This window comes from Chiloscyllium punctatum, chromosome 44, assembly GCF_047496795.1.
Source record: "Chiloscyllium punctatum isolate Juve2018m chromosome 44, sChiPun1.3, whole genome shotgun sequence".
NCBI classification, from domain to species: domain Eukaryota; kingdom Metazoa; phylum Chordata; class Chondrichthyes; order Orectolobiformes; family Hemiscylliidae; genus Chiloscyllium; species Chiloscyllium punctatum.
Genome location: NC_092782.1, coordinates 63892067 through 63918509, shown reverse-complemented (window position 1 = coordinate 63918509; position 26443 = coordinate 63892067). Strand labels below are relative to the sequence as shown.

The following is a 26443-nucleotide window of genomic DNA, read 5'->3' as shown; positions in this document are numbered from 1 at the left end:
AGCAGTGTCAGAAACTGGAAGGGGGACAAATTAGTTCTGCTGTTACCTGTAGAAGTGGAACAATATTGCATATTAAAGGTATTTCACCACTAGAAAACCGGAAAGACCAGATATTAAACTGGGAGTGGTGGAGTAAATTCAGAACTTTAACTGTATTCTGCTCCATGATATCAAACATTTGAAAATGTCTGTGGAGAATCCATCTTTGTTACCTCACCTGTAGAAGGTGGGGAAAAGTGTCGTTTGAGCAGCAGTTCTGAAACAGAGTGAAGGGTATCTTAAGGTTATGGATATTCTCACAAATTTGCAATGATCCATGTTTACTTGTATTTTCTTAAACCTGTCATCATTCAGATTCAGCCATGCCAAGCGCTGGAATTAATACAAACTACCCAGTGGGGGGGGTGGCACGGTGGCACAGCTGCCTCACAGCACTAGAGACCTGGGTTCAATTCCCGCCTCAGGCAACCCTCTGTGTGGAGTTTGCACATTCTCCCCGTGTCTGCGTGGGTTTCCTTCAGGTGCTCCGTTTTCCTCCCACAGTCCAAAGATGTGCAGGTTAGGTGAATTGGCCATGCTAAATTACCCATAGTGTTAGGTGAAGGGGTAAATGTAGGGGAATGGGTCTGGGTGGGTTGCTCTTCAGAGGGTCGGTGTGGACTTGTTGGGCTGAAGGGCCTGTTTCCACACTATAAGTAATCTAATCTACCTGGTAGCAAAGGTCACATGGAGACAGCCAGGCTTTCTGTTTGTCTCTTATACTTCGTAAATGGCCTTAATAAAGCAGACAAATTTACTGAGATTGTTCTTGGCGAATATTGGTGTATTGTTTACAGCTGAAGTTCATTTGGTTTAGGATTTTATGGTATGAGAGCAAGACTATCATAAAGCAATCACATTGTGAATGAAATACAATAATGTACTGATCCTGACTCGTTTCTGACTGTACTATTTTAATCTCTCTCTCTCAGGGAATCTAATTAAACTGGGTGAAATTTTATCAGTTCACAAGGAATTAAATGTGCATTGAGCAGTTTTCCAGTGTTAGTTTACTTTCTTCCCTTTTGTGCTGAGCGTGTTTCATTTTCACTCTGTTTTTTTTAACTGCATTTTTATTCCCTTGTGGATGGGGCCTGGGCCCAACATTTATTGTTTGTTCCTAGTTGCGCTGAAGATGGTGGCTGTGAGCTGCCATCTCATTTATTTTATTCAGTGTCATTGGCCGGGCCAGCGTTTATTATCCATCCCTAATTGCCCTGAGGGCAGTTAAGCATCACCTGCATTGGTGGGTCTGGAGTCACATGTAGGCCAGACCAGGTCAGGATGGCAGCTTCCCTTCCTGAAGGACATCAGTGAACCAGATGGGTTTTACTGACAATCAGCAATGGGTTCATGGTCATCATTATACTCTTAATAACAGATTTTTATTGGATTTAAATTCTACCGTCTATCATGGTGGGATTCAAACCCAAGCCCCCAGAACATTACCTGGCTCTATAGATTAACGTGCAGTGATAATACCACTGGATCATCACTCCTCCTTTTAGGAAAGTTTATAGGGAAGCTGTTTTAGTGCCAGTTTTTACAAATAAGCCATCCTAAGCACAATGGGTATCTTTCCTTCAGTGTTATTTCACTGTTATTACCCTAATAATAAAAGAGGTCTGCAAAACAACTAATCATTCAACACAAAGTTTATGAACACCCCCATTATTTCCACTAAAAGCAGAAGGCATTCACTTGCTTGCCTTTGGCCAACACTGTGTTGAACGTGGGAAACAGTGTACAATCTGGATTTCTAGTTGCCGCACAGTTATAACACTGCCCGTGTCAGTTCAGTCTTTACCCTTTCACCTCATGCCCTACACGGAGTAATAGAGAGGCCAATTGTCAACACAACTGCAGAATCATCCCTTTATCAATTCCATTTGGCTATTGGCTGAAGATTGAAACTGCAAATGGACTCCCACATTGGGTTTCCATTTTGCAAACCAATCCTTGCCAACTTACACTTTTCTGCCAGTTACACCCTAAGCCTCACAAAAGACTGCAATCATGTGAATATATCTCTTGAGTCTCTCTAAAGATAGTCATGCATTTTATTTCCCGAAGCCACTGTTCACTCTTGATATTTTGCAGCTGTCTTCCGGACGGGGAAAGTCTAGACCGGTCTGAATGTGGGGGTGGGGGGGAATGGGCAGTGCCATCCTTTCTCAACTTCAAATCAGTACAACACAAATTCTTTAACACCAGAGCATGGGTTGTGTGAAATATATAAAGGCACAAAATGATCCAAGAGTGGCGGAAGTTGGAATGATAGAATAAGATCTTCTAGGTTCTCATTACTTTCTCCTGAGAAATATTACCTGGTATGGAACACTGTCCTGACAGCAACCGGTTTGATATAGTCCTTATTATTTTTAATGAAAATAACACTGACAGACGCACAAGAGGATCAGCTGACTGCGGTGTCTGTACACATTCTTCATGAGGTCAACGAAAAGGGTTTTCTATGTCAGAGGATCAGACCAGCCCTACAAGTTACTTTCAGTCATGGTGGACTAGTTTCCTTCTCACCTACTCAACAATCTGACCAATTTCCCAGTCCACTGGGCAGTGTTGTCTATCTACCTTGCCCTGGAGTGATTCAAGCTGAAGGTCACCATTTGCAATGTGTATACAATGTTGTGAATATGCCTGCAGTTAATCTGCTGTGGGTCTGCAAGCTGCATATGCAGAAATCAACTATTTTCTATAATGTCTGCTTTGTAATTATTAATGCGTTTTAGTGTTTTAAATCAATTAATACAGGAAGTTAATTAATCCCTGACATGTGACAGATTATTAGACATTATTATCAAGACAAGGGGAATCCCTTTAACTCTAAATTAAATGTAAATTCCCTTTAAATGCAGCCCTATTTATCTCTGCTACTAACATCAGTTTCCCTTCAGAGATATTCAATAAACTTGAGGTGTTGTCTCCGATATCCGAGAATTCTGACTATACTGCTGTTGGGTCATTTTCCCTGTGGGTGAGTCTGCAATAGGATTTGTCCCATCAGAGACAACTTTGTCAAGTTAAAAAGGCACAATATTGCTTTGTTATTTGTGCAGAGACAGCATGTTTCCCATAAAGCACATGAGTGTATGAAGGGCTCTCAAATTCCAAATTTAAAATGAAATTGCAGTCTGCTCCCAAAATCCTGTATAAAGAATTCCTCTGTCTTCCAGTCTATCAGAGGCACACTCAACGCCAGAGCCACACTTTTCCATTTCTCGGATGTTAGCTTTCTCCTCAGCAATGCGGCTTAATGACTTGTTTTCCAAGTAGCATAATAACTTGGTGCCATTTTCAGCAATTTCCAGCTCATAATGCCAGGGAAAAATGACTCTGTTATACATTATGAGGAGGTTCTATGGAAAATCCACTGAAAAGGACTGAAAGTTAAGACAGCATTTTATTTCATTTAGTGGATGCTTCATATTCCCCAGACTTTTTTATTCCATCCAACCTGTCAATCCACAAATGGAATAGCCAGGGTTAGTTAGTGCCGAGTGTGGTTCATTCACCAGATTCATAGATAGTTGGTACAATGATGGGATCTAAAGGAGGGTTAGCTGGTTAGTTCCCTCATTACTGTTGAATATACTGCTGTAGATGCAGTAGAGATTCCAGCCATTATTTAACACTGTCAGGTCCAGGTTTGACTCAATCTCCAGTTAAGTCTACACAGGACAGCCCTGCTACAGAACCTCACTGAGTAAATAAATGTGCATATGTTGTGAGATCACAGAGAAAACACAATAAATATTTATATCAATTCAGATTACATACCCAGAGTTAGGTTAGCAAATAGTCATTTGGTTCAGAACTTGAGTGATTGCGGAACCAAGACTAATTTATCAAAGCATTTTATTTTGCACTCCTCAGGGCAATTCAGAAGAACCACATTTATACTACATGAGAGGACTGTGTTGATTTGTTGTCAAGTGGACTCTGATTGGTAAAGGCATTGTTATGAACCAGTTAATGATGACTGAGAGTTAACTGCCGAGCTTTGTTTAAATCTTAAACCAGGTTGTTTGATTCTGGTCAAACATTGTGCTGAATAATGAATCAGTAAATGGCCATCACCATTTTCTGGTCCAATTGAAATAGGTGCACGATTTGTATTTTCTTTTCTGTTTGCAAACATCAATGCCCTGTGTATTAATCTATATAGTTTTCAATACACACAACTGTATATTGATAATCGCTCAATCTCCAACTTGGCTGTCAGCTTAATTCCTCACTTACTTGGGATTGTTTGGCAAATAGAACCATAGAGTCATAGAAATGTACGGCACAGAAACAGACCCTTCTGTCCAATTTGTTCATGCCGACCTGATATCACAAATAATCTAATCCTGTTTACTAGTCTTTGGCCCATATCCCTCTCAACTCTTTTTATTCATATGCCCATCCAGATGCATTTTAAATGCTGTAATTGTAGCAGCCTCTACCACTTCCTCTGGCAGCTCATTCCATACACGCACCACACTCTGCATGAAAACTTTGCCCCTTAGGTCCCGTTAAATCTTTCCCCTCATACCTAAACCTATGCCCTCCAGTTCTGGATTCTCCCACCCCATGGAAAAGACCTTGCCTATTTTCCCTGTCCATGCCCCTTCATGATTTTATAAATATCTATAAGGTCACCCCTCAGCCTCCTATGATCCAGGGAAAACAATTGCAGAATCATATCAAGTTGGACATTGTGTTCTGCACTTTGCAAGAATAGGCTAGTTTCCGTCTACTTTGGTACTTCTTGGGAAATGTTCTGATGAGTGAAACATGAAAGGTTTTGACAAAATATGTGTTTATTCAGCAATACCTACGCAAGGTTAAATATTGCTTCATCCCAATACCAATCCTTAAGTCATCACTTCTCAATCATTATTAGAATACCAGCAAAATGATGAACTGGGATGGAACTGTGTGCTCTAAAACTATGTTTAAAAATTGTTGAAGTAATTGTTGGGGGCGGCACGGTGGCACAGTGGTTAGCACTGCTGCCTCATAGTGCCAGAGACCCGGGTTCAATTCCCGCCTCAGGCGACTGACTGTGTGGAGTTTGCACGTTCTCCCCGTGTCTGTGTGGGTTTCCTCCGGGTGCTCCGGTTTCCTCCCACAGTCCAAAGATGTGCAGGTCAGGTGAATTGGCCATGCTAAATTGCCCGTAGTGTTAGGTAAGGGGTAGATGTAGGGGTATGGGTGGGTTGCGCTTCGGCAGGGCGGTGTGGACTTGTTGGGCCGAAGGGCCTGTTTCCACACTGTAAGTAATCTAATCTAATCTAATATCCCTTTGCATAAACTCTAACCCAGAGGCAATGACACAGTGCAATAATATTAGTTTAGGTTACCTTCAAGCATCAAATCCTTTGAACCCAAACCAAAATGCAGCTGTCAGTTCTGACCTGATACGGTAGATATAAAACTGCTCAAGGAAAGGTAATTTGGCACTGTCATATATCAAGTGAAAGAAGGGAACTGGAGCAGTGCCAACCTGTGATAAGGTCCATATGATGTGTCATGGCCTGTCACACACTGGCTGGAGCTAAATCTTGCAGATTGCTCATTGACTGTACCTTCAGTCTGCCTCCTTAAATATTGCCTACCAGCATGGAACAAATGTAATTCAAAGACAGCAAGTCGGGTTTGTCTCTGAAATTAATGTCAGGCCGAGCAAATTTAAAACTTTGCAGCTTCAATTCTCCCATTTCATCACAATCTACCTGTATAGGATTGTAACTGATTTCAGCAAAAGCATTCACAGATACAAATAAAAACCAATGCATGAGCACATGCAAATGTTCACATACAGGAATTCAAAATATATTCCTCCAAGAATCCCTCAGAAATAATTTGACTGTTTTTATGTAAAGAATCATGTTGATGTGCAGCGTTAATTAAGTTGGCAAATATCACTCATTTTGTATAAAAGATTTTCGGGATGAACCAAATCGGTTGTCTTGCTATAACAGTTGTTTCATGTTTGAATGATGACTTTGACTCTGCTCCTCCTTCACCACATTAACTCAAGTCCCATTTCAATTCCCTCCCTATTCCCAATTTCCAGTCCCTCTTCTCCATCCATTTCCAGCAAACTCCCAAAGACCTATTATTTCAACCAAGCTCATTCTTCCCAAAATTCCAGGGCAATTCAATCTCCTTTCAACTTCCCTTCTGCAAATGCTCAGAATTTTTTTTCGACTGACTACACAAGTGGTTTTGGTGTTCATTTGATAAAGTGTATCAGCTTGGACTAAGAAAACATTCAGCATTTCCTCAAATGGATAATGAGATCTGTCTCAACCACCCAGACACAATGAACAATGTGCAAATACAAACGTTTGTTCCTTCCCAAATGAACATCTTCCAAGTTGCTTGAATCGGTTTTGCACACTTGTGCAGGCACCTTTTCCCCTATCCTTCCCCAGTATTTCTGCCTAATGTTTCAGCCACTGTGCTGGTCATGCACTGAGCTGTATGTTATGATGTACAGACTGCTTCTCTATATGAACTTATAATAGACAATAGACAATAGATGCAGGAGTAGGCCATTCTGCCCTTCGAGCCTGCACCGCCATTCAATATGATCATGGCTGATCATCCTTAATCAGTATCCTGTTCCAGCCTTATCTCCATACCCCTTGACTCCACTATCTTTCAGAGCTCTATCCAATTCTTTCTTAAATGAATCCAGAGATTGGGCCTCCACTGCCCTCTGGGGCAGAGCATTCCACACAGCCACCACTCTCTGGGTGAAGTAGTTTCTCCTCATCTCTGTCCTAAATGGTCTACCCCGTATTTTTAAGTTGTGTCCTCTGGTTCGGCACTCCCCCATCAACGGAAATATGTTCCCTCCTGCCAGAGTGTCCAGTCCTTTCATAATCCTATACGTTTCAATCAGATCCCCTCTCAGTCTTCTAAACTCAAGGGTATACAAGCCCAATCGCTTCAGTCTTTCCGTGTAAGGTAATCCTGCCATTCCAGGAATTGACCTCGTGAACCTACGCTGCACTCCCTCAATAGCCAGAATGTCTTTCCTCAAATTTGGAGACCAGAACTGTACACAGTACTCCAGGTGTGGTCTCACCAGGGCCCTGTACAGCTGCAGAAGCACCTCTTTGCTTCTATACTCAATCCCTCTTGTTATGAAGGCCAGCATGCTATTAGCCTTCTTCACGACCTGCTGTACCTGCATGCTTACCTTCATTGACTGGTGTACAAGAACACCCAGATCTCTCTGAACAGCCCCTTTACCTAATTTGATACCATTGAGGTAGTAATCTGCCTTCCTGTTCTTGCCACCAAAGTGGATAACCAGACATTTATCCACATTAAACTGCATCTGCCATCCATCTGCATTATGTTTGTTTAGTGCACTGTTTCCCTGATATTGTCCATCCCTTCATCAACAAAAGGAATTTTTATGAATAAGGCAAGATTCCAATGGAAGTAAAGGAAAATTTTTCACTCAACATATTATCACTCCCCAAATGCAGTAAGCTTTCAGCAGTGGGTTTCCGGCCGTGTTGGTAATGTCAGTAGGAAACTCTACTGAGACAGCGAGAGAAAGGACTATATGACTCTATATGTGATACTCATATGACTGAAATATTTCTTGCTTGTCCTAAGCTGTGTAGAACAGACAGTGATCAGCTTTTCCCCTTTAACCACTGTGGTCCTTGTGGTTTTGGTGTTCCCACAACACGGTTTCATTTTCCTGACCCAGATACACATCATTTCCTATTTTTCTGTCTGCTCCTTGACACACTACTGACTCAGATGAAGAGAATGTTATTACAAGTGTGAGTTATTTTGGCTCAAAACCTGCCAAATATCATAGGAATAGCTACTGGAAGATATTAACAAGTGGGTGGGATGACCAGACACATAGCTGATAAAATTCAGTGCACAGAATTCCAATGTGGTACATTTTAGAGCAAAGAACAAGGAGAGGGAATGTAATCTAAAGAGCACCAGGGTGTGGTCTTTGGCACAGCCAAATTTAGCTAATCATGAATGGCCTTGCTTGCAATCCAAGGCCAGGACATCTGTTAATAATTTAACAGCGTTCAGCAGCATTTTCACCCCACATTCTGAAACAGTATATGCTCATGTGGAGCAAGACCTGGTTAGGTCTAATCAGTTACAAGCAACATTCAAAGCACCTGAGTGCCACGCAATGAGCATCTCCAACATGAAAGAATCTAACCATTATCCCATGACTTTCAATGGTGTTATTATCACAAATTTACCACTACCAATATCCTGCGGGCCACCATTGGCTAGAAATTCAAATTAACTCACCATATGAATACAACAGCTGCAACAGCAGGTCAGAGGCTGGGAATACTGCAGTGGGTAACTCACCTCCTGACTCCCCAAAGCCTGTCCACCATCTACAAGGCACAAGTCAGGAGAGCGATGGAATACTCCCCAATTACCTAGATGAGTGAAGTCCCAACAACATTCAAGAAGCTTGACACCATCCAGGAGAAAAATGTTTGGCACCGCATTCACCACATTCAACATACACTCCTTTGGGAGCTGATGTTTAGTCACAGCAGTGTGTACCATCTACAAGATGTACAGCAACAACTTGACAAATCTCCTTGCGCAGCATTTTCAAAACTTCCAACCATCAATATCTAGAAGAACAAGGACAGCAAACGTACAGAAATAGCACCCCGCAAGCTTCCCTCCAAGTGACAACCATCCTGACTTGCCCCAAATTGCCATTCTTTCACTCTTGCCAAATCAAAAGCCGAAAATTCTCCTCCCTTACCTCCCAGCACTGTGCAATCGGTGCAGTTACAGAGTCATAGAGTCATAGAAATGTACAGCATGGAAACAGACCCTTCGATCCAACCCGTCCATGCCGACCAAATATCCCAACCCAATCTAGTCCCACCTGCCAGCACCCGGACCATATCCCTCCAAATCCTTCCTCTTCATATACCCACCCAAATGCCTCTTGAATGTTATAATTGTACCAGCCTCCACCACTTCCTCTGGCAGCTCATTCCATACACGCACCACCCTCCTCGTGAATAAGTTGCCCCTTAGGTCTCTTTTATATCTTTCCCCTCTCACCCTAAACCTATGCCCTATAGTTCTGGACTCCCCGATCCCAGGGAAAAGACTTTGTCTATTTATCCTATCCATGCCCCTCATAATTTTGTAAACCTCTATAGTTTGTGCCAATGGAGATGCAGTGGCCTACTGTTATTATTGCTGGACTGTTCATCCAGAGATCTAGACAATGTTCTGGGGATCACAGTTCAAATCCCTCCATGGCACATGGTGGAATTTAAATTCAGTCAACAAAATTTGGCATTAAGAGACTAATGATGACCATGAATCCATTGTTGATTGTCAGAAAAACCTATTTGGTTCACTAATGTCCACTAATGGGAAGGAAATTTCCATCCTTACCTGGTCTGGCCTACATGTGCCCCCATGACCAATAGCAATGTGATTGACTCTTTGCAGTTAGGGATAGGCAATAAATGTTGGCCTAACCAGCAATTCCTTCATCCTGTGAATGCATTAAACAAGACGTGAACTTCAGGAAGGCAGCTCAAAACTAGTAATGGTTCTGGGTTCCAAATATCTTGCCTACATGTAACTCTAGACACACAGCAATGGCATTTAACTGCCCTCTGAAATGGCTGAGCAAACCACTCATTTGCAACAAACTTCTAAAAAGCCTTAGAAAAGTTAACAAACTAGACACTAGAACCTAGGTATTCCAACCCCATCAACCCTGCAAATTTCTCCTCACTAACATCTGGGGGCTAGTGCCAAAATTGGGAAAGCTGTCTCATAAACTAGTCAAGAACAGCCTGACATAGTCATACTTGCAAAATCATACCTTACCGACAATGTCCCAGACCCCACCATCACCATCCCTGGATATGTCCTGTCCCACCGGCAGGACAGACCCTGCAGAGGGATGGAGTTGGAAGGGAGTTGGCTTGGGAGTCTTCAACATTGACTCTGGACCCCATGAGGTCTTCAGGTTAAACATGAGCAAGGCACCCTCCTGCTGATTACCACATACCATTCTCCCTCAGCTGATGAAAAGGTACTACTCCATGTTGAACAACACTTGGAGGAAACACTAAGGGTGGTAAGAGCACAAAATGTATGTGAGTGGGGACTTTCACTGCCCACCACCAAGAGTCGCTCAGCAGCAGCATTACCGATTGAACTGGTCCAGTCCTAAAGGACATACCTGATGGACTTGGTCTGTGGCAGGTGTGAGGGAACCAACAAGAGGGAAAAACATGGCTGACCTCATCCATACCAATCTGTCAGCTTGGTAAGGATGTGACTACCGCAAAGTCCTAGTGGAGGTGAAGTCCTGCCTTCACATTGAAAATATTCTCTGTTATATTGTGTAGCAATCCTTAGTGGCATGGTAAAAAGACAACAATCTCTCCTTCAAAGTCAGCAAAACGAAGGAGCAGGTCATTGACTTCAGGAAGTGGAGTGGAGGCCACACCCCTGTCTGTATCAGTGGGGCTGAGGTGGAGTTGGTCGAGAGGGTCAGGTTCCTGGGAGTGATGATCACCCACAATCTGTCCTGGCTGACCCACATTGACGTGACGGTCAAGACGGCACAACAACATCTCTGCTTCCTCAGGAGGCTAAGGAAATTCAGCATGTCCACAATGACTCTTACCTATTTGTATAGATGTACCATAGAAAGCATTCTATCTGTTGCATCACAGCTTGTTATGTAACTGCTCTGACCAAGACCACAACAAATGACAGAGAGTCATGAACACAGCCCAGTCCATCATGAAAACAGCCTTCCACACACTGACTCCATCTACACTTCGCACTGCCTCGGGAAAGCAGCCAACATCATCAAAGACCCTTCCCGCCTCAGTTATAACCTTTCCACCCTCTTCCATCAGGCAGAAGATATAAAAGTTTGAACACACGTACCAAAAGATTCAAGAACAACTCTTCCCCACTGTTATCAGATTTATGAACAGATCTCTCATATATGGGTTGATCTCTCTCTGAACCTTCTCTGTAGCTGTAACACTACATTCTGCACTCTGTTCTGTTACCCTGAAGTACTTATGTAAGGTATGATTTATCTCATTAGCTCACAAAACTATACTTTTCACTGTATCTCGGTATATATGACAATAATAAATCAAATCAATTCGTCACCATGCTAAATGGGACAGGCTTCAAACAGATCTAACAACTCAAGTCTCGTGCACCCTGAGTTGTTGTGGTCCATCAACAGCAGCAGAACTATATTCGAGCACAATCTAGAACTTCATGACTCAGCATATTCCCCCACTCAACCATTACCATCAAGCCAGGAGATCAACTTTGGTTCAATCGAGAGTGTGGGCGGATATACCAGGAGCAGCATTGGGCATATCTGAAAATGAGGTGCCAACCTGGTGAAGCTACCAAAGAGTACTACTTGAATGCCAAACAACAAATGCAGCAACTGATAGACAGAGGTAAGTGGCCCCTCAACTAATGAATCAGATCGAAACTCTTGCAGTCCTGCCTCATCCACTTGTGAATGGTGATGGACAATTAAACATCTAACTGGGGCAGGAGGTTCCACAAATATCCCCATCCTCAATGATGGAAGATCCCAACACATCAGGGGGAGGGATAAGGCTGAAGCATTCTCAGCCATCTTCAATCAGAAGTGCTGATTGGATGATCCATCTCGGCCTCTTCCTGTGGTCCCCAGCATCACAGATACCAGTCTTCAGCCAATTTGAGTCACTCCACGTGATGTTCAGTAAGAGCTGAAGGGACAACATTTTGTTGGACTGGCCATATGGACTTTCGTGCTGCAACCATTTTATGAAAAGAACTAGCTAGCGTCAGAAAAAAACATGTTTCGGGCAAGTGCATACTGAGGAACTTGAGGAGGTTGTAACTCTGAACTGGTGTGAGATATCTGATCTCCGTGAGGAGGAGATGGAGCTGCTCTCATTAAACCAAGTGAGGAAGAGGAAAGAACAAGTTGAATTCCCTCTTATTATCAGCCTGGGCCAAGACCCATTGGGAACAAACAGGTGCTTGGCTGTGATACTGTGAGAGCTCCCACAGCCTGTTGCCATTCACTGACCAAGATCACAACAGTCACTTAGAGACAGTACCTGAGGGCAGCTAGCACCAAGGAACAGGAGGCAACAAACCAATAACTACCAGAGAGAAAAACTGACAAGAAAAATGTCAGAAACAGAATCAGAGTGAGACCTCTGCCCACTTTTACTGAGAATTCGCTCTCAGCCCAGTTACACAGTTCATTTCCTCCTTTGTTCAGTTCCAGACACTCTGGTTATAAAGTAAATAATTAAAACGCTGCAGAGGTTTTGGCATTGTTGATATTAGAAGCATTGATGGCAATGATAATTTTATTTGAAGTAAACACCACCTCTTGACTACAAACTGATTTTGCAGATGTCATGATCATTTACTTTCTCTTTTAGAAAGAAGGTGAGTGTTAGAGTTTCAGGTGGCGGTAATTATAATCAACCTGTGAAGTGATGCACCAAGGGAGAACATAGCAGCTAACTACCTCTATTCCTATGTTGAGGCTTGAGATTTTTAAACGCCCAATGTTGTTTACATCTTGCAGTGATTCATGATTGTCTCCCTTCACTCTGAGACAATAGACAATAGGTGCAGGAGTAGGCCATTCTGCCCTTTGAGCCAGCACCACCATTCATTATGATCATGGCTGATCATCCTCAATCAGTATCCTGTTCCTGTCTTATCCCCATAACCCTTGATTCCACTATCCTTAAGAGCTCTATCCAACTCTTTCTTGAAAGTGTCCAGAGACTTGGCCTCCACAGCCTTCTGGGGACATGACTGAGACAAGGGCAAAATTATCCAGCAACCCCTACTGTTCACAGAAGAGAGTCCTGCATGCTCTCTTGGTTAAGTCACACATTTCTATCTAAAAGCTGCAGTCAGGTTGTTTTGCATCTCATAAGAACCCAAACTGCATATCATGAAAACCATCTTTCTCAGAACTCTCTGCATGATACAGATGGATGGCTGGTTTCTGATGTGGATCGAGACCAACAGTATGGGTTCAATTCCCACACCCACTTACTGAGGTTACCAGGAAGAACTCTCCATATCAACCTCTCCCCTCCCCTAAGGCATGGTGATCCTTAGGTTAAACCTGCTACAGTCATCTCTCTCTAGTGAGAAGACAGCCCCCTGGTCTGGTTGGGCTATAACGACTGTACCTTTTAATTTTATGTGACCCAGTATCATTTCAGACTGTTACTATCACAATTACATCTGGCATAGGCTTTTAAAAGAGACTGGGAGAAAGTGAGGACAGCAGATGCTGGAGATCAGAGTCAAGAGCGTGGTGCTGGAAAAGCACAGCCGGTCAGGCAGCATCCGAGGAGCAGGAGAATAGATGTTTCGAGTATAAGTTCTTCATGAGGAATAAGGCTTATGGGTCAAGGGGGCTGAGAGACAAATGGGAAGGGGGTGGTTTTGGTGGGGTAGTAAGCTGAGAATGCAATAGGTAAATAGAGGTGGGGGTAATGGTGATAGGTTGGAGAGGAGGGTGGAGCAGATAGGTGGGAAGGAAGATGGACAGGTAGGACAGGTCAAGAGGGCAGTGCTCAGTTGAAAGGTTGAATCCGGGATAAGGTGGGGGTGGGGGAAATAGGAAACTGGTTAAATCGATTGATCCCATGTGGTTGGAGGGTCCCAAGGTGGAAGATGAAGTATTCTTCCTCCAGGTGTCGGGTGGCTAGAGTTTGGCAATGGAGGAGGCCCAGCACCTGCATGTCCTTGCCAGAGTGGGAGGGGGAGTTGAAGTGTTCTGCCACGGGGCAGTGGGGTTGTTTCATGCATGTGTCCCGGAGATTTTCTCTGAAACGTTCTACAATAGGCATCCTGTCTCCGTGATGAAGAGGAGACCACATTGGGAGCAAAGGATACAGTAAATGACATGTGTGGAAATGCAGTTAAATCTTTGATGGATGTAGAAGGCTCCTGTGGGGCCTTAGATGGACGTGTGGGAGGAGGTGGGGGTGCAGGCTTTGCAATTCCTGTGGTGGCAGGGGATGGTGCCAGGAGGGGAGGGTGGGATGGTGGGGGGAGTGAACCTGATGAAGGAGTTGCAGAGGGAATGGTCTTTATGGAATGCGGATAGGGACGGGGAGGGAAATATATCCCAAATGGTGGGGTCTGTTTGCAGGTGGCAGAAATGACAGAGGATGATGCAATGTATGCAGAGATTGGTGGGGTGGAAGGTGAGGAGTAGGGGTGTTGTGTTCTTGTTGCATTGGAGGGGTGGGGTGCAAGGGCGGAGATGTGGGAAGAGGAGCAGATACACTGGAGGGCATCGTCGACCTTGAGGGAGGAGAAATTGTGGTCTTTGAAGAAGGAGGGCATCTGGGATGTTCTGGAATGGGACTGGTCGTCCTGGGAGCAGATGCGGTGGAGGCAGAGGAATTGGGAATAAGTGTTTTTACAGGAGGCAGGGTGAGAGGTGACAGTCCAGTTAGCTGCGGGAGTTGGTGGATTTGTAGTAGATGTCCGTGTTGAGTTGGTCACTGTTAATGGAGATGGAGAGGTACAGGAAGGGGAGGGAGGTGTCCGAGATGAACTTAAAGTTGGGGTGGAAAGTGTTGGTAAAGTTGATGAACTGTTCAACCTCCTCATGGGAGCATGAGGTGTTGCCGATACAGTCATCGATGTAGCAGGGGAAAAAGTGGGGAATGGTGCCGGTATAACTCTGGAAGATGGACTGGTCCATGTAGCCAATGAAGAGACAAGATTGGCTGGAGCCTATGTGTGTTTCCATGGCAATCCCTTTGGTCTGAAGGAAGTGGGAGGATTCAAAGGAGAAATTATTGAGGGTGAGGACTAGTTCAGCCATATGAATGAGAGTTTCAGTGGAAGGGTACTGCTCAGGCCGATGGGAGAGGAAGAAACGGAGGTCTGGAGGCCTTTGCATGGTAGGTGGCTGTGTACAGGGACGGGATGTCCATGGTGAAGATGAGGCATTGGGGGCCGGGGAAATGAAAATCATGGAGGAGGTGAAGTACATGGATGGTATCCTGAACGTAGGTGGGGAGTTCCTGGACCAAGGGGAACAGGGCGGTGTCAAGGTATGCAGAGATACTTTCGGTGGGGCAGGAGCAGGCTGATACAATGGGTTGATTGGGGAAGTCAGGTTAGTGAATTTTGGGTAGGGGGTAGAATCGGGCAGTGTGGAGTTCCCGGACTATGAGGTTGGAGGCTGTGGATGAGAGTTTCTCTGAGGTGATGAGGTTGTGGATGGCCTGTGAGATGATGGTTTGGTGGTGGGAGGTGAGGTTATGGTCAAGGGGGCAGTAGGAGGGGGTGTCTTCGAGTTGGCGCCTGGCTTCAGCGGTGTGGAGGTAGGTGCAGCAAACTACTAAACCATCGTGACAGTAGAATAGTTTATATAATATCCTGGGGATAATGAATTTTATTATAGGAAAACCCACACAAAAGGTTTACTGTCAATTATTGGATTCACTTTGTAACATGTAGAGAGAGGGAGAGGAAATGGCTGACTAGTCAAATACATCAAGTGCTGATGGTCCTTTGGAAGAAATCAAGCATTTGCTCAAAAGCCAGGAGGAAAGGAAGTGTCCTGGAAGTGTGAATGTTGTGTTGTGTTATTAACTGCAGGTGTGGTCAGGTATGCCCTTTCCCAAGATATTTGTCCAACCCTGTTAAACTGTAGATTCATTAATTTCTAATTATAAAACTATCAGCCACAAATTGAACACGTTTTACAATTCCCTTAAGAGTGGTTAAAGAAAACCATCAGTATAACAGAGAGGTAAAATATGTCACCGATTATTCACTGGTGTAACAGCTGCTGCATTAATATCAAACATTACATAAATTCTTCACAGATCGAGTACTGCTGTTCCGGGAAAAATAACTTTGACAAATTATTTTCACGACAGTGGGAGAGAATCTCATTTCCAATCTGACATTTCTTCAAAATGAAACAACTTTAAAGAATGTCAATAAACATTTGCAGAGACTCTTGAATTCAGGAAATCTTACCAAAGCACATCACATTTTCAAGACAGATCAAAACATGTCTTATGTAACAGATCTGCAATAATTCCTGCCCTCATAAAGCAAGCTAAATGCCAACGTATTGACTCAAGATTTGTCCCAAATAAAATCTGTCTATCAAAAGTGTGCTGGTTCCTTCAAAATTGACCCACAGCCAGTCTTCTGCACTTTACAGAAGACAATGTGATGGAAACTGTCTTTATAATGGCACAAAAACTAAATGTCTCCACCCTACATTCAACCTGCTATAATTTTGAAAGAGAGACCAGACAGTAATAAAGAAAGAATGAAAAAAAGCAGAGGAAAGATTAATAAATTAATATTAATTAATCAGCATCAATACATTGCTGTAACAATTAAACTCACTTTGAGGAGACTTCCAATACTTGCAATCATTTTTTCCATTTCTTAATGACAGGGTATATTGCTCTAAAAGTGCACAATGTTGCTGATCAGCTTTTGGATTTACCAGCTCAGTTGGTGCTTGCTGTAGTGCAGAATGAGCTGGAACTATGATCCTCGGTGGGCGATTGGTGGACCTGTATCAATTAGAGAGAAAACCACAGCAGTGTGGGCTGTGATTCACCGCTGCACACACTCAGTGTGTGGCCAAGTGTTTACAGGGTGTCTAACCTGAGTCTCTACCAGTGGGAAAATCTGCCAGATCAAATTCCACTCAGCCACTTAACAGCTTGACTTGTCTGGGCACTGACACTGAGCTGTGCCCCTGTCAGAAAGTGCCCATCAATCAGAGGCTGGCAGCTCCCAGGAACCGAGGAGCCAGGGCTGTGCCACCGTGAGGGACTGCAATGGGAAGAAAGGAGATTTTTACAGATCGGGTGAGGGGGGCTTTCAGGGAGGGAGGTTGGAGGCAAGGAATGGGGAGTGGTGACTTTCAGCATATTGGGGGAACCCACCGGACAGGCCAGTGGTATGGGGAGGATCTCATGTGATGTTAACTGACCAATTAAGGGCCTTCATTTGTGGCAGTTCAGGAAGATTCCCCAAGGACTTTTATGTCCCAGACTTCATTGCTGATGTCGAGGGAAGGGACTGAATATCTCAGTGGTGCCAACTTACCTGACCAACTGTCCTGGCATTATCAGCTATGCCACCCTATCCCCACCCCAACCTGTGGTTTTGTGTTAATTGGCCTCCGTGATGGCATTGTGACTCAGTCAACTGCAATTTGGAACACAGTTCACTATCACTTTCTCAAGAGGTAGTTAGGAACAGGAGTAAATGTTAGCCCAGCCAGCAATGCCCACAAGCCCTGAATGAATAAAATGGACAAATCTGTCATTGAAGCAAAAAAAATTAATTCAGATAAATTACCTTTCCGTTGCTATTTTTCCATAATGACAGTGAAAAATTGCTCTTCTCGAAATAGGTTAATAACATGACTGTAGATAGGCTGGTGCAGACTCTCTATTGAATGACTCAATGATTCTATGAGAAAACCTCTTGAAAATAAACAATAAAATGATTTATTTCTACATATACATTTACTGCAGATGGTGGAGTTTATCTCACCTCTCATGGTCCTACAGGGATTGGTTAAAACAGCAGTTCCCACACTGCTTTGAGCAGCAAGAGACTAACTCTCACTCCTCAGTGAAGTCACTGCTGACAGTGACAAACCCAATCCTTAACACTGCAAATAAACACAGCACTGCTTCCAAACTGTACTCACTGTCCCAGGTCGTGGGTAAGGGATCCTTCCATCATACTCCACCCAGCGATGGTCAGGTCCTTCCTTGTGAGCGTATGGTCCATTAAACACGGCACGAATGTCAGCCATGCTGTACACACAGACTGCAGAGCCTTTAAAGATCGAACTGAGTAAAATAAAACAAGACACATTTAAATTGGTGATGCTGTGGTTTTACGTTGTTAGTTTGGTCAATAAAAAAAAATTGTTCGATACGTAATGTCAGACATGCCATTTTTAGCGGTTCCTTGGCACTGTGTTGTGAAAACAAGGTTCATGTCAAATAGATGTTAAAAGCTCACTTTTATTTAATCACAGGATGTGGGTGTCACTGGCTCGGCCAGCATTTCTTGCCCATTCCTAACTTCCCAGAAGACACTCAACAGTCACCCAAATTGCTGTGGGTCTGGTGTGCAGTGTGGGTCAGATCCGATGAGAACAGCAGGTTCTTTCCCTGAAGCACATTGGTGATACAGACAGGTTTTCATCTGACAACTGACAACAGTTTCACGGTCATCATTATCCTCTTAATTCATGATTTTTACTGAATTCAAATTCCATCATCTTCTATGGCAGGATTTGAACCAGGTCAGCAGAACATTACTTAGGTCATTGGATTAATAATCATGCATTAATATCACTAGCCCATTGCCTCCCCTCTTGTGTTAAAGAATGACAGGGGAGATGTTAGGTTGGTGTTTGAAATGGTGTGTCTGTGAGTAGAGTGCTTGCTCTGTACAAGTATGGCACTGGGTACCATCTACATCAATGGGTATTGAGAAGGGGATCAAACTCTGTGAATAGGAGCTGCACAAGTTCCAGTCAGTTGCCAATTAGTCTGACACTGTGATTCCACAGCCAGTGTAAGGATTGTACTGTCTAACCAAATTCACTTGCTTCAGCAGGATAATCGAGCATCGAAAAGCTGCCTGATCTAATTCTAAACGAATACTTTGGGAGCCAGTTCAGCACGGGGAGACTGAGATTTATTTTTGGAAGTGGCTTTATCAGCTGTGGCTCAGTTGGTTGCATTCATACTACTGACCACAAGCAGTGCAGATTCAATTCTCACTCTGGAGTGTGAGTACAAAGGAAATCTCTGCTGATACTCCAGTGTACTACCAATGGGGATGTTAAGCCAAGGCTTTGCTAAGTCTCTCAAGTGGAAGACCATGATGCCATAACACAAGTTTGAAGAACAGCATGGGATCTCTCCATGATAACCTGACTCTTAACCCTAAAAAAAACAGATTTTTCTGGTCGTTATCATATTGTTGCTTTTGGAAGGATTGTCCTGAGCAGTTTGGTGCTGTATATTTCCTTATTATAACAGGGGGTTGAGTTTATTTTTTAAAAAGTACCTCATTGTCTGTAAAATAGCTAAGAGTGTCTTGATGTTGTGACAATGTTAAATAAATGTCTTATAGAGGACAGAAGTGATCATTGTTGTGGTTCTGTTTGCCGAGCTGGGAATTTGTGTTGCAGACGTTTCGTCCCCTGTCTAGGTGACATCCTCAGTGCTTGGGAGCCTCCTGTGAAGCGCTTCTGTGACCTTTCCTCCAGCATTTGTAGTGGTTTGTATCTGCCGCTTCCGGTTGTCAGTTCCAGCTGTCCGTGGAATGGTCGGTATATTGGGTCCAGATCGATGTGCTTATTGATTGAATCGGTGGATTCAATCCAAAAATTCAATCAATAAGCACATCGACCTGGACCCAATAAACCAACCAATGCAGCAGATAGCTGGAACTGACAACCGGAAGCAGCAGATTCAAACCACTATAAATGCTGGAGGAAACATCACAGAAGCACTTCACAGGAGGCTCCCAAGCACTGAGGATGTCACCTAGACGGGGGACGAAACGTTTGCAACACAAATTCCCAGCTCGGCGAACAGAACCACAACAACGAGCACCCGAGCTACAAATCTTCTCACAGACTTTGAAGAAGTGATCATTGCAGAAGTGATAGACACGGGCTTGACTGGAGATTTGTATCAACTATTCATTTATAAATCTTTGCAGAGCACCACTTTAATTGGGATGAAACCAGATATCAATATTTTCACACTCAAAAATTACAAAGCAAATTAATTATTGAAAACATTCTTATAAAATTCATCCAAAGAAGATCTGCTAGAAGATTTGAGCATTCTTTCCACTTTGTGTGTTTCATGTTATCAGCAAAAACTCCTCAGGTAAATTGTAGTTAGGTTGTACAGCAAAGCTCCCTTTGCTCTGTTCTCTAAACCAACATCACCCTCAACCTCAACAGAGCACCTATTAGCGCACCAGTGTGAAGTTTTCCCATCGCTCTGTTTAGCATCACGATAGCAGTGGTGAGTGAGAGACCTTATTATGTGATTATCAACGTTGAGATGTGGAATTTATCCTAAACTTCAACAGATGGTTAAAAGAAACAGAGACTTTCATCTCATTGTGTGGGCTGGATACCCAGAGGATTCAAGGCAATATACAAAATCCTCTTGAATACAGAATCTTAAACATAAACCCTCCAACGTGCAACATGACGGAAACAATTCCGGAAAACCAAATTTAAGGTAATTCTCTAAACTTATCAAAGTGACATATGGTACAGAAAATAAACACACCAATTGATGATATAAATACTCTTGCTTCACAAAGTTTCATGATAATCTTAACAAAATAAAAACCTTTATTTTTGACAGTTTCAACCATAAAATGAATAGAAAAAGTATACTGCACTGAAGCACTGATGTATAATACTGAAGTTTATATTTGTCTTTGTACAAATATTATGAATGCATTTTCCTTTCCCATTAAACACTTATTTTTGAATGTCTACATCAGTTTATTCAATGATATGTCAGAGTGATATTCTTTCCTTTTATGCAATGATACATATGAGAGCCACTCAGTCTTTCCAGCTTGCTCTAACATTCAATGAGGTTATAACTGATGGAATTACTCCACATTCCTGCTTACTCCAGGAACCTCTCACCCCAATGATAATCCAGAACCTAACTGTCATAAAAATATTCAAAGACCCAGCTTCTATCTTATGAAAAATGAAGTTCCAATGACTCATGATCATCTGTGAAAAAATAACTCTTATCTCTGTTTTAAAAGGGTGAAAAGTCATTATCTACGGTAACTAAGTTCTAGATTGTCTCACAAGAAGAACCTTCTTTTCGACACCCACACTGCCTAGAATCCTCATAATCTTCTACGTTAGCAGATACAATTGCAGCTTCTTCATCCTTTACTCATATCAGAACCCACATACTCCAGTTATTCATCTAGCAAGCCTCTGAGCCAGTTCCAGTGCATTTAACAGTAAATCCTTCCATAAATAGAGTGACCAACAGAGTATACAGGACACAAGATACGATCATGTCGACATCCTGTATAACTGAAGCATAGCCTCCTTATTTTTATATTCAATTCCTCTGGGAGTAAAAGATAAAATTCTATTACTCTTAAATACTTGCTGTGACTACATTGTAGCCTTTTATGATTCATGCATGAAGACACCCAGATCCCTCTGCACCTCAAAGCTCTGTGATTTTTCACTATTTAGAGAATATACTTCTTTTTATTCTTCCTGCCAAAATGGACAATTAAACATGTTCCCACATTACAGTCCATTTACTTGATCTTTGCCCACTCAGTTAACCCGGTAATCTCCCTTCGTAGCCTCCTTTCATTCTCTTCGCAATGTACTTTTCTCCCAAGTTTAGCAACCGTACATCAAAATCATTTATACACATTTGTAAACAGTCCTAGCCCCAGCACTGACCCCTATGGCACACCACTCTTTACATCTTAACAACAAGAAAATAACCCTGTTATGCCAACTCTCTGTTTCCTATCAGCCAGTCAGTCTTTCATTCATATCATTTTGTTACCCCTGCACCACAACCTTTTTTATTTCTGCAATTATTTTTGATGTGGCACCTTATCGACTGCCTTCAGGAAATCCAAGTTCTGATTGTCTACTGGTTCCCTTTTACCCACAGCACACATTAGTTCTTCAGAGAGCTCCAATTAATAAGTTAAACATGATTTCCTATTTACAAAACATTGCTTACTCTGCCTGATTACTTTGTTCTCATCAAAGTGTCCTGTTATAATATCTTTAATAACAGCTTCTAACATTTCCCTCTGAAAGACATCGAGGTAACTTGGTCTGTAGTTTCTTGGCTTTTTGCCTGCTCCCTTTTTGAATGAAAGAGTTACACGTGCCATTTTCCAATCTAACAGAATCTTACCTTATTAGGCAATTTTTGAAAATTAAAATCAACTCAGCAACTGTCAAATTAGCCATTTCTTTCAGACTCTGGATTGAAGTCTATCGAGACCTGGGCACTGTCAGCCTCATAGCTCCAACAATTTACTCCATATCAAGTCCCTGGAGATTGTAATTTTCTTGAGTTTCTCTGTAACTCCTATTCCCTGATTTTATGGCCATTTCAGGGACATTCTATGTATCCTCTACACTGAATACTGATATTAAATTTTGATTCAATCTGACATTTCCTTAATCTCCATTACTCATTCCCAGACTCACTTTCTGTGGAGCCAACAATCATTTTGCTACCTCTTCTTTCTTTTTAAATATCAATCGAAACACTAACTATCTATTATTTATGTTTCTAGCTACCTTCCTCTCACACACTAGTTTTCCTTTTATCGTATTGTATTAAACTTTTAGGCATTCTTTGTTGTTTTTAATTTTCTGTCTAGTCACTGGCGTGACACTCATCATTGTGCAATTATAGCTTGCTTTTTTAATTTTTATTTTACCTTTAACATTTTTCAACAATTACAGATGACAGGTCCTCCCTCTGAAATTGGACATGCTTGTCGGAATGTGTCAATTCTATGGATTCTGAAATACTTCCTTAAATGTTTGCCACTGTATACCTACTGACCTACCCTTTTACCTAGTTTACTAATTCACTTGGTACCTCTGCCCTTGTGCTTTCATAATTGCCCTTATTTAAACAAAAATGTCCAGTTTTGCAGCCACATTTCTTTCCCCAAAAATGAATGCAAGATTCAATCATGTTATAATGAGAGGGGATCTGATTGAAACGTATAGGATTATGAAAGGATTGGACACTCTGGCAGGAGGAAACATATTTCCGCTGATGGGGGAGTGCCGAACCAGAGGACACAACTTAAAAATACGGGGTAGACCATTTAGGACAGAGATGAGGAGAAACTACTTCACCCAGAGAGTGGTGGCTGTGTGGAATGCTCTGCCCCAGAGGGCAGTGGAGGCCCAGTCTCTGGATTCATTTAAGAAAGAATTGGATAGAGCTCTTAAAGATCGTGGAGTCAAGGGTTATGGAGATAAGGCTGGAACAGGATACTGATTGGGAATGATCAGCCATGATCATATTGAATGGCGGTGCAGGCTCGAAGGGCTGAATGGCCTACTCCTGCATCTATTGTCTATTGTCTATTGTCTATTGTCTTTAATCACTGCTACCGAGGAGTGCTTTGACCATGGGGTCATTAGTAGATCCTCAGGGGTTGGTATTGGGACCTTTGCTTTTCATAAAATCATCTATAAATTGGTATACAAGGGACGGTTTCAAAGTTTGTTGATGGGAGCTGGGACTTTTATCATTGGACCGTAGGAGGTTGAGTGACGACCTGTAGAAGTTTATAAAATAATGAGGGATCTAGATAGAGATAATGGTAGTTTTCTTTTCCATAGAATGGCCGACTTCAATACTTGGGGGCACATTTTTAAGGTGAGCGGAGTGATTTAAATAAGATGCGAGAGGTAATTTTTTTACACAGAGGGTGGTTTGTGTGTGGAATGAAATTCCTGAGGTAGTGGTGGATGTGGTATAGTCACAATGTTTAAAAAACATTTGGATAGGTATATGAATAAGAAATGTTTGAAGGGATATGGGCCAGGAGCAGGCAGGTAGGACTAGTTTAGTTTGGGATTATGGTCAGCATGGAGTGCTTGGATCAAAGGGTCTGTTTCCATGCTGTATAACTCAATGATTCTATGTTTTGGGAGAATTAGAAACTGTGGTAAGGACAGTATAAAACTTCAGTAGGACATTGACCCATTGGTGGAGTGGATGATTGTGGGTAGAGTAGTTCATTGTGGAGAACTGTGAAATGATGAACATTGGTACATCAAAGGGAGTCAGTATAAAACAAGTGTCTATTCTATAAAGTGTGCAGAAGCAGAGAGACCCAGGTGTAAATGTACAATAAATCATGAAATGTTATAGGTCAGGTAGAGTAAAATTTTAATAATGGATAAAGTATTTGGGCTTCAAAATAGTGGCATAATGAACAAGAGCAAGGGAGGTTATGTTAAACTTGTATGAAATGTGAGTTTGAACTCAGTTCATATATTATGTAGATTTGAAGGTGGTCATACTATATAAAGAATGTGAATGCACTGGGAGAGTGCAGAAGAGGTTTAAGTCAATGAGACACTTCAATTCTGAGGATAGATCAGAGAGACTAGGATGGCTTTCCTCAGAAAGAAGAAGGCTAAGACAACATTTTATGGAAGTTTTCAAATTTGTGATGCATCTGCAGTGAGTACAACGGACACCAGCCATCTTACCACACAATAATCCATTTCTCTACATTTTACTAATCACTTTATATATTGTTCCTTTCAAAATATTTCCCAAATTGTGTTCTGAAATAATGTAGCTTCCACCCAATAGTCAAGCCTGGTAAATGGTTATTTATGTTACTGTGATTTGTGGTTTAAGAAAAACTTAACAACATTCTTTTCATTGTTCTGGTGAAAACCTTGTTTATAACCCACCATCCAATAAAAACAAGCTTTAACTATTCACTATGTCAAATCCTTTCATAATTTGATAAGGCAGATTGACAGTAGAAGAAACAAATTGGCAGTTTTTAAGAAAATATTATTCAACTCAAAACATATTTAAGTTAGAGCTATGTATCCAGACTACAAAATACAGACAGATAATTTATGGGCCATTAATTAATATTTACCTTGTAGTCGTGAAGACTCCGTAAACAATGGGATTCCTTTCGTCTTTTGTATGGAGCAGAAACACGTCCTCTGCAAAGAATAATGAAGCAATTAAAATTAGTAATTTGAATGGGTAGCTTCTAAACACTTTTCTGTCAATCCATTAACATATCAGTTTGCAAACAATATATGAACATTGTTGTCCCATTGTGTCTCCTATTCCAGAAAGCCTTTTCACCAGACCTTCTGATCTTCCACTGCTCTTACTGTAAGGTGCTAATCTTTCATAAGGCTGCTGATTCCACAACTCAGAGTGTGACAATAACTTAGATTACTTACAGTGTGGAAACAGACCCTTCAGCTCAACAAGTCCACACCGACCGGCCGAAGCGCAACCCACCCAGACCCATTCCCCTACATTTACCCGTTTGTCTAACAATATGGGCAATTTAGCCTGGCCAATTAGACAATAGACAATAGACAATAGGTGCAGGAGTAGGCCATTCAGCCCTTTGAGTCTGCACCGCCATTCAATATGATCATGACTGATCATTCCTAATCAGTATCCTCTTCCTGCCTTACCTCCATAACCCTTGATTCCACTATCTTTGAGAGCTCTATCTAACTCTTTCTTAAATGAATCCAGAGACTGGGCCTCCACTGCCCTCTGGGGCAGAGCATTCCACACAGCCACCACTCTCTGGGTGAAGAAGTTTCTCCTCATCTCTGTCCTAAATGGTCTACCCCATATTTTTAAGCTATGTCCTCTGGTTCAGCACTCACCCATCAGCGGAAACATGTTTTCTGCTGCCAGAGTTTCCAATCCTTCCAATTCACCTAACCTGCACATCTTTGGACTGTGGGAGGAAACTGGAGCACCCAGAGGAAACCCATGCAGACACGGGGAGAATGTGTAAACATTCTCAAGAGAAGATGGCAAATCTCCCTCAAAAACTGACAAGAGGTTTAGCAATACTCAAACAGGCAGGTCACACTGCCTAATGCTTCAGGATAATCACCAAAGTGTAAAAGGCACAGGAGACTGAAAAAAGGAGAATTTATTAACAGCTAAAGGCATTACGAATATTGCTATCAGGTTACTCATCGGCTTTCAAATGTACTAACTCAGAAAAGTATATTAGCCCAATCTGGACAGCTTGCATCTACTTATGCTGCACATTCCAATGACATTTTTTAGAAGGAATGATGTGGCTAATCATTATTTTTACAAGATTGACAGCAAGACGATAATTCACTGAGCATTCCAGGACTGTAGATTGATGAAATCTGTTCACTGCTCAGAACTCTGTCGCCTGTCTGTTATTTTTTTTAAACTAGGAAAAAGTTTGTGACCTTATTTATTAAAATTTGAACCTGACCGATTCTGACCCCATCAAGATCAGTTGAGCAGATAGGCATAACAATGAGAGTAACACATCTATCATCACCCCAAGGAGAGCTGGAGAGAAGGGGGAGAAGGAGCTTTGTAGGATCCTGTCTTACCAATGATGGAAGTCCTGAAAGGCTAACTGAACAGCAGTTATGTTTGAATTGAGAGACCGTCAGTCATAAAATTACAATCCTTATAATTTCTGGAATTATCAGAGTCATTGA

General features: G+C 42.3%; 1 protein-coding gene across 8 annotated transcripts in view; it reads right to left on the bottom strand.

Moving 5' to 3' along the window:
• Nucleotides 1-26443, bottom strand: part of sema3d (sema domain, immunoglobulin domain (Ig), short basic domain, secreted, (semaphorin) 3D) — a 361202-nt gene that overhangs the window by 78430 nt on the left and 256329 nt on the right. For all 8 annotated transcript variants that reach the window (XM_072563088.1, XM_072563095.1, XM_072563087.1 and 5 more), the window contains 2 exons: nt 24850-24919; nt 17840-17984 (listed from right to left, as the gene is read on the bottom strand). In XM_072563088.1, the coding sequence (XP_072419189.1) occupies nt 17840-17984; nt 24850-24919 (215 nt within the window). The remainder of the gene's footprint in view (nt 1-17839; nt 17985-24849; nt 24920-26443) is intronic.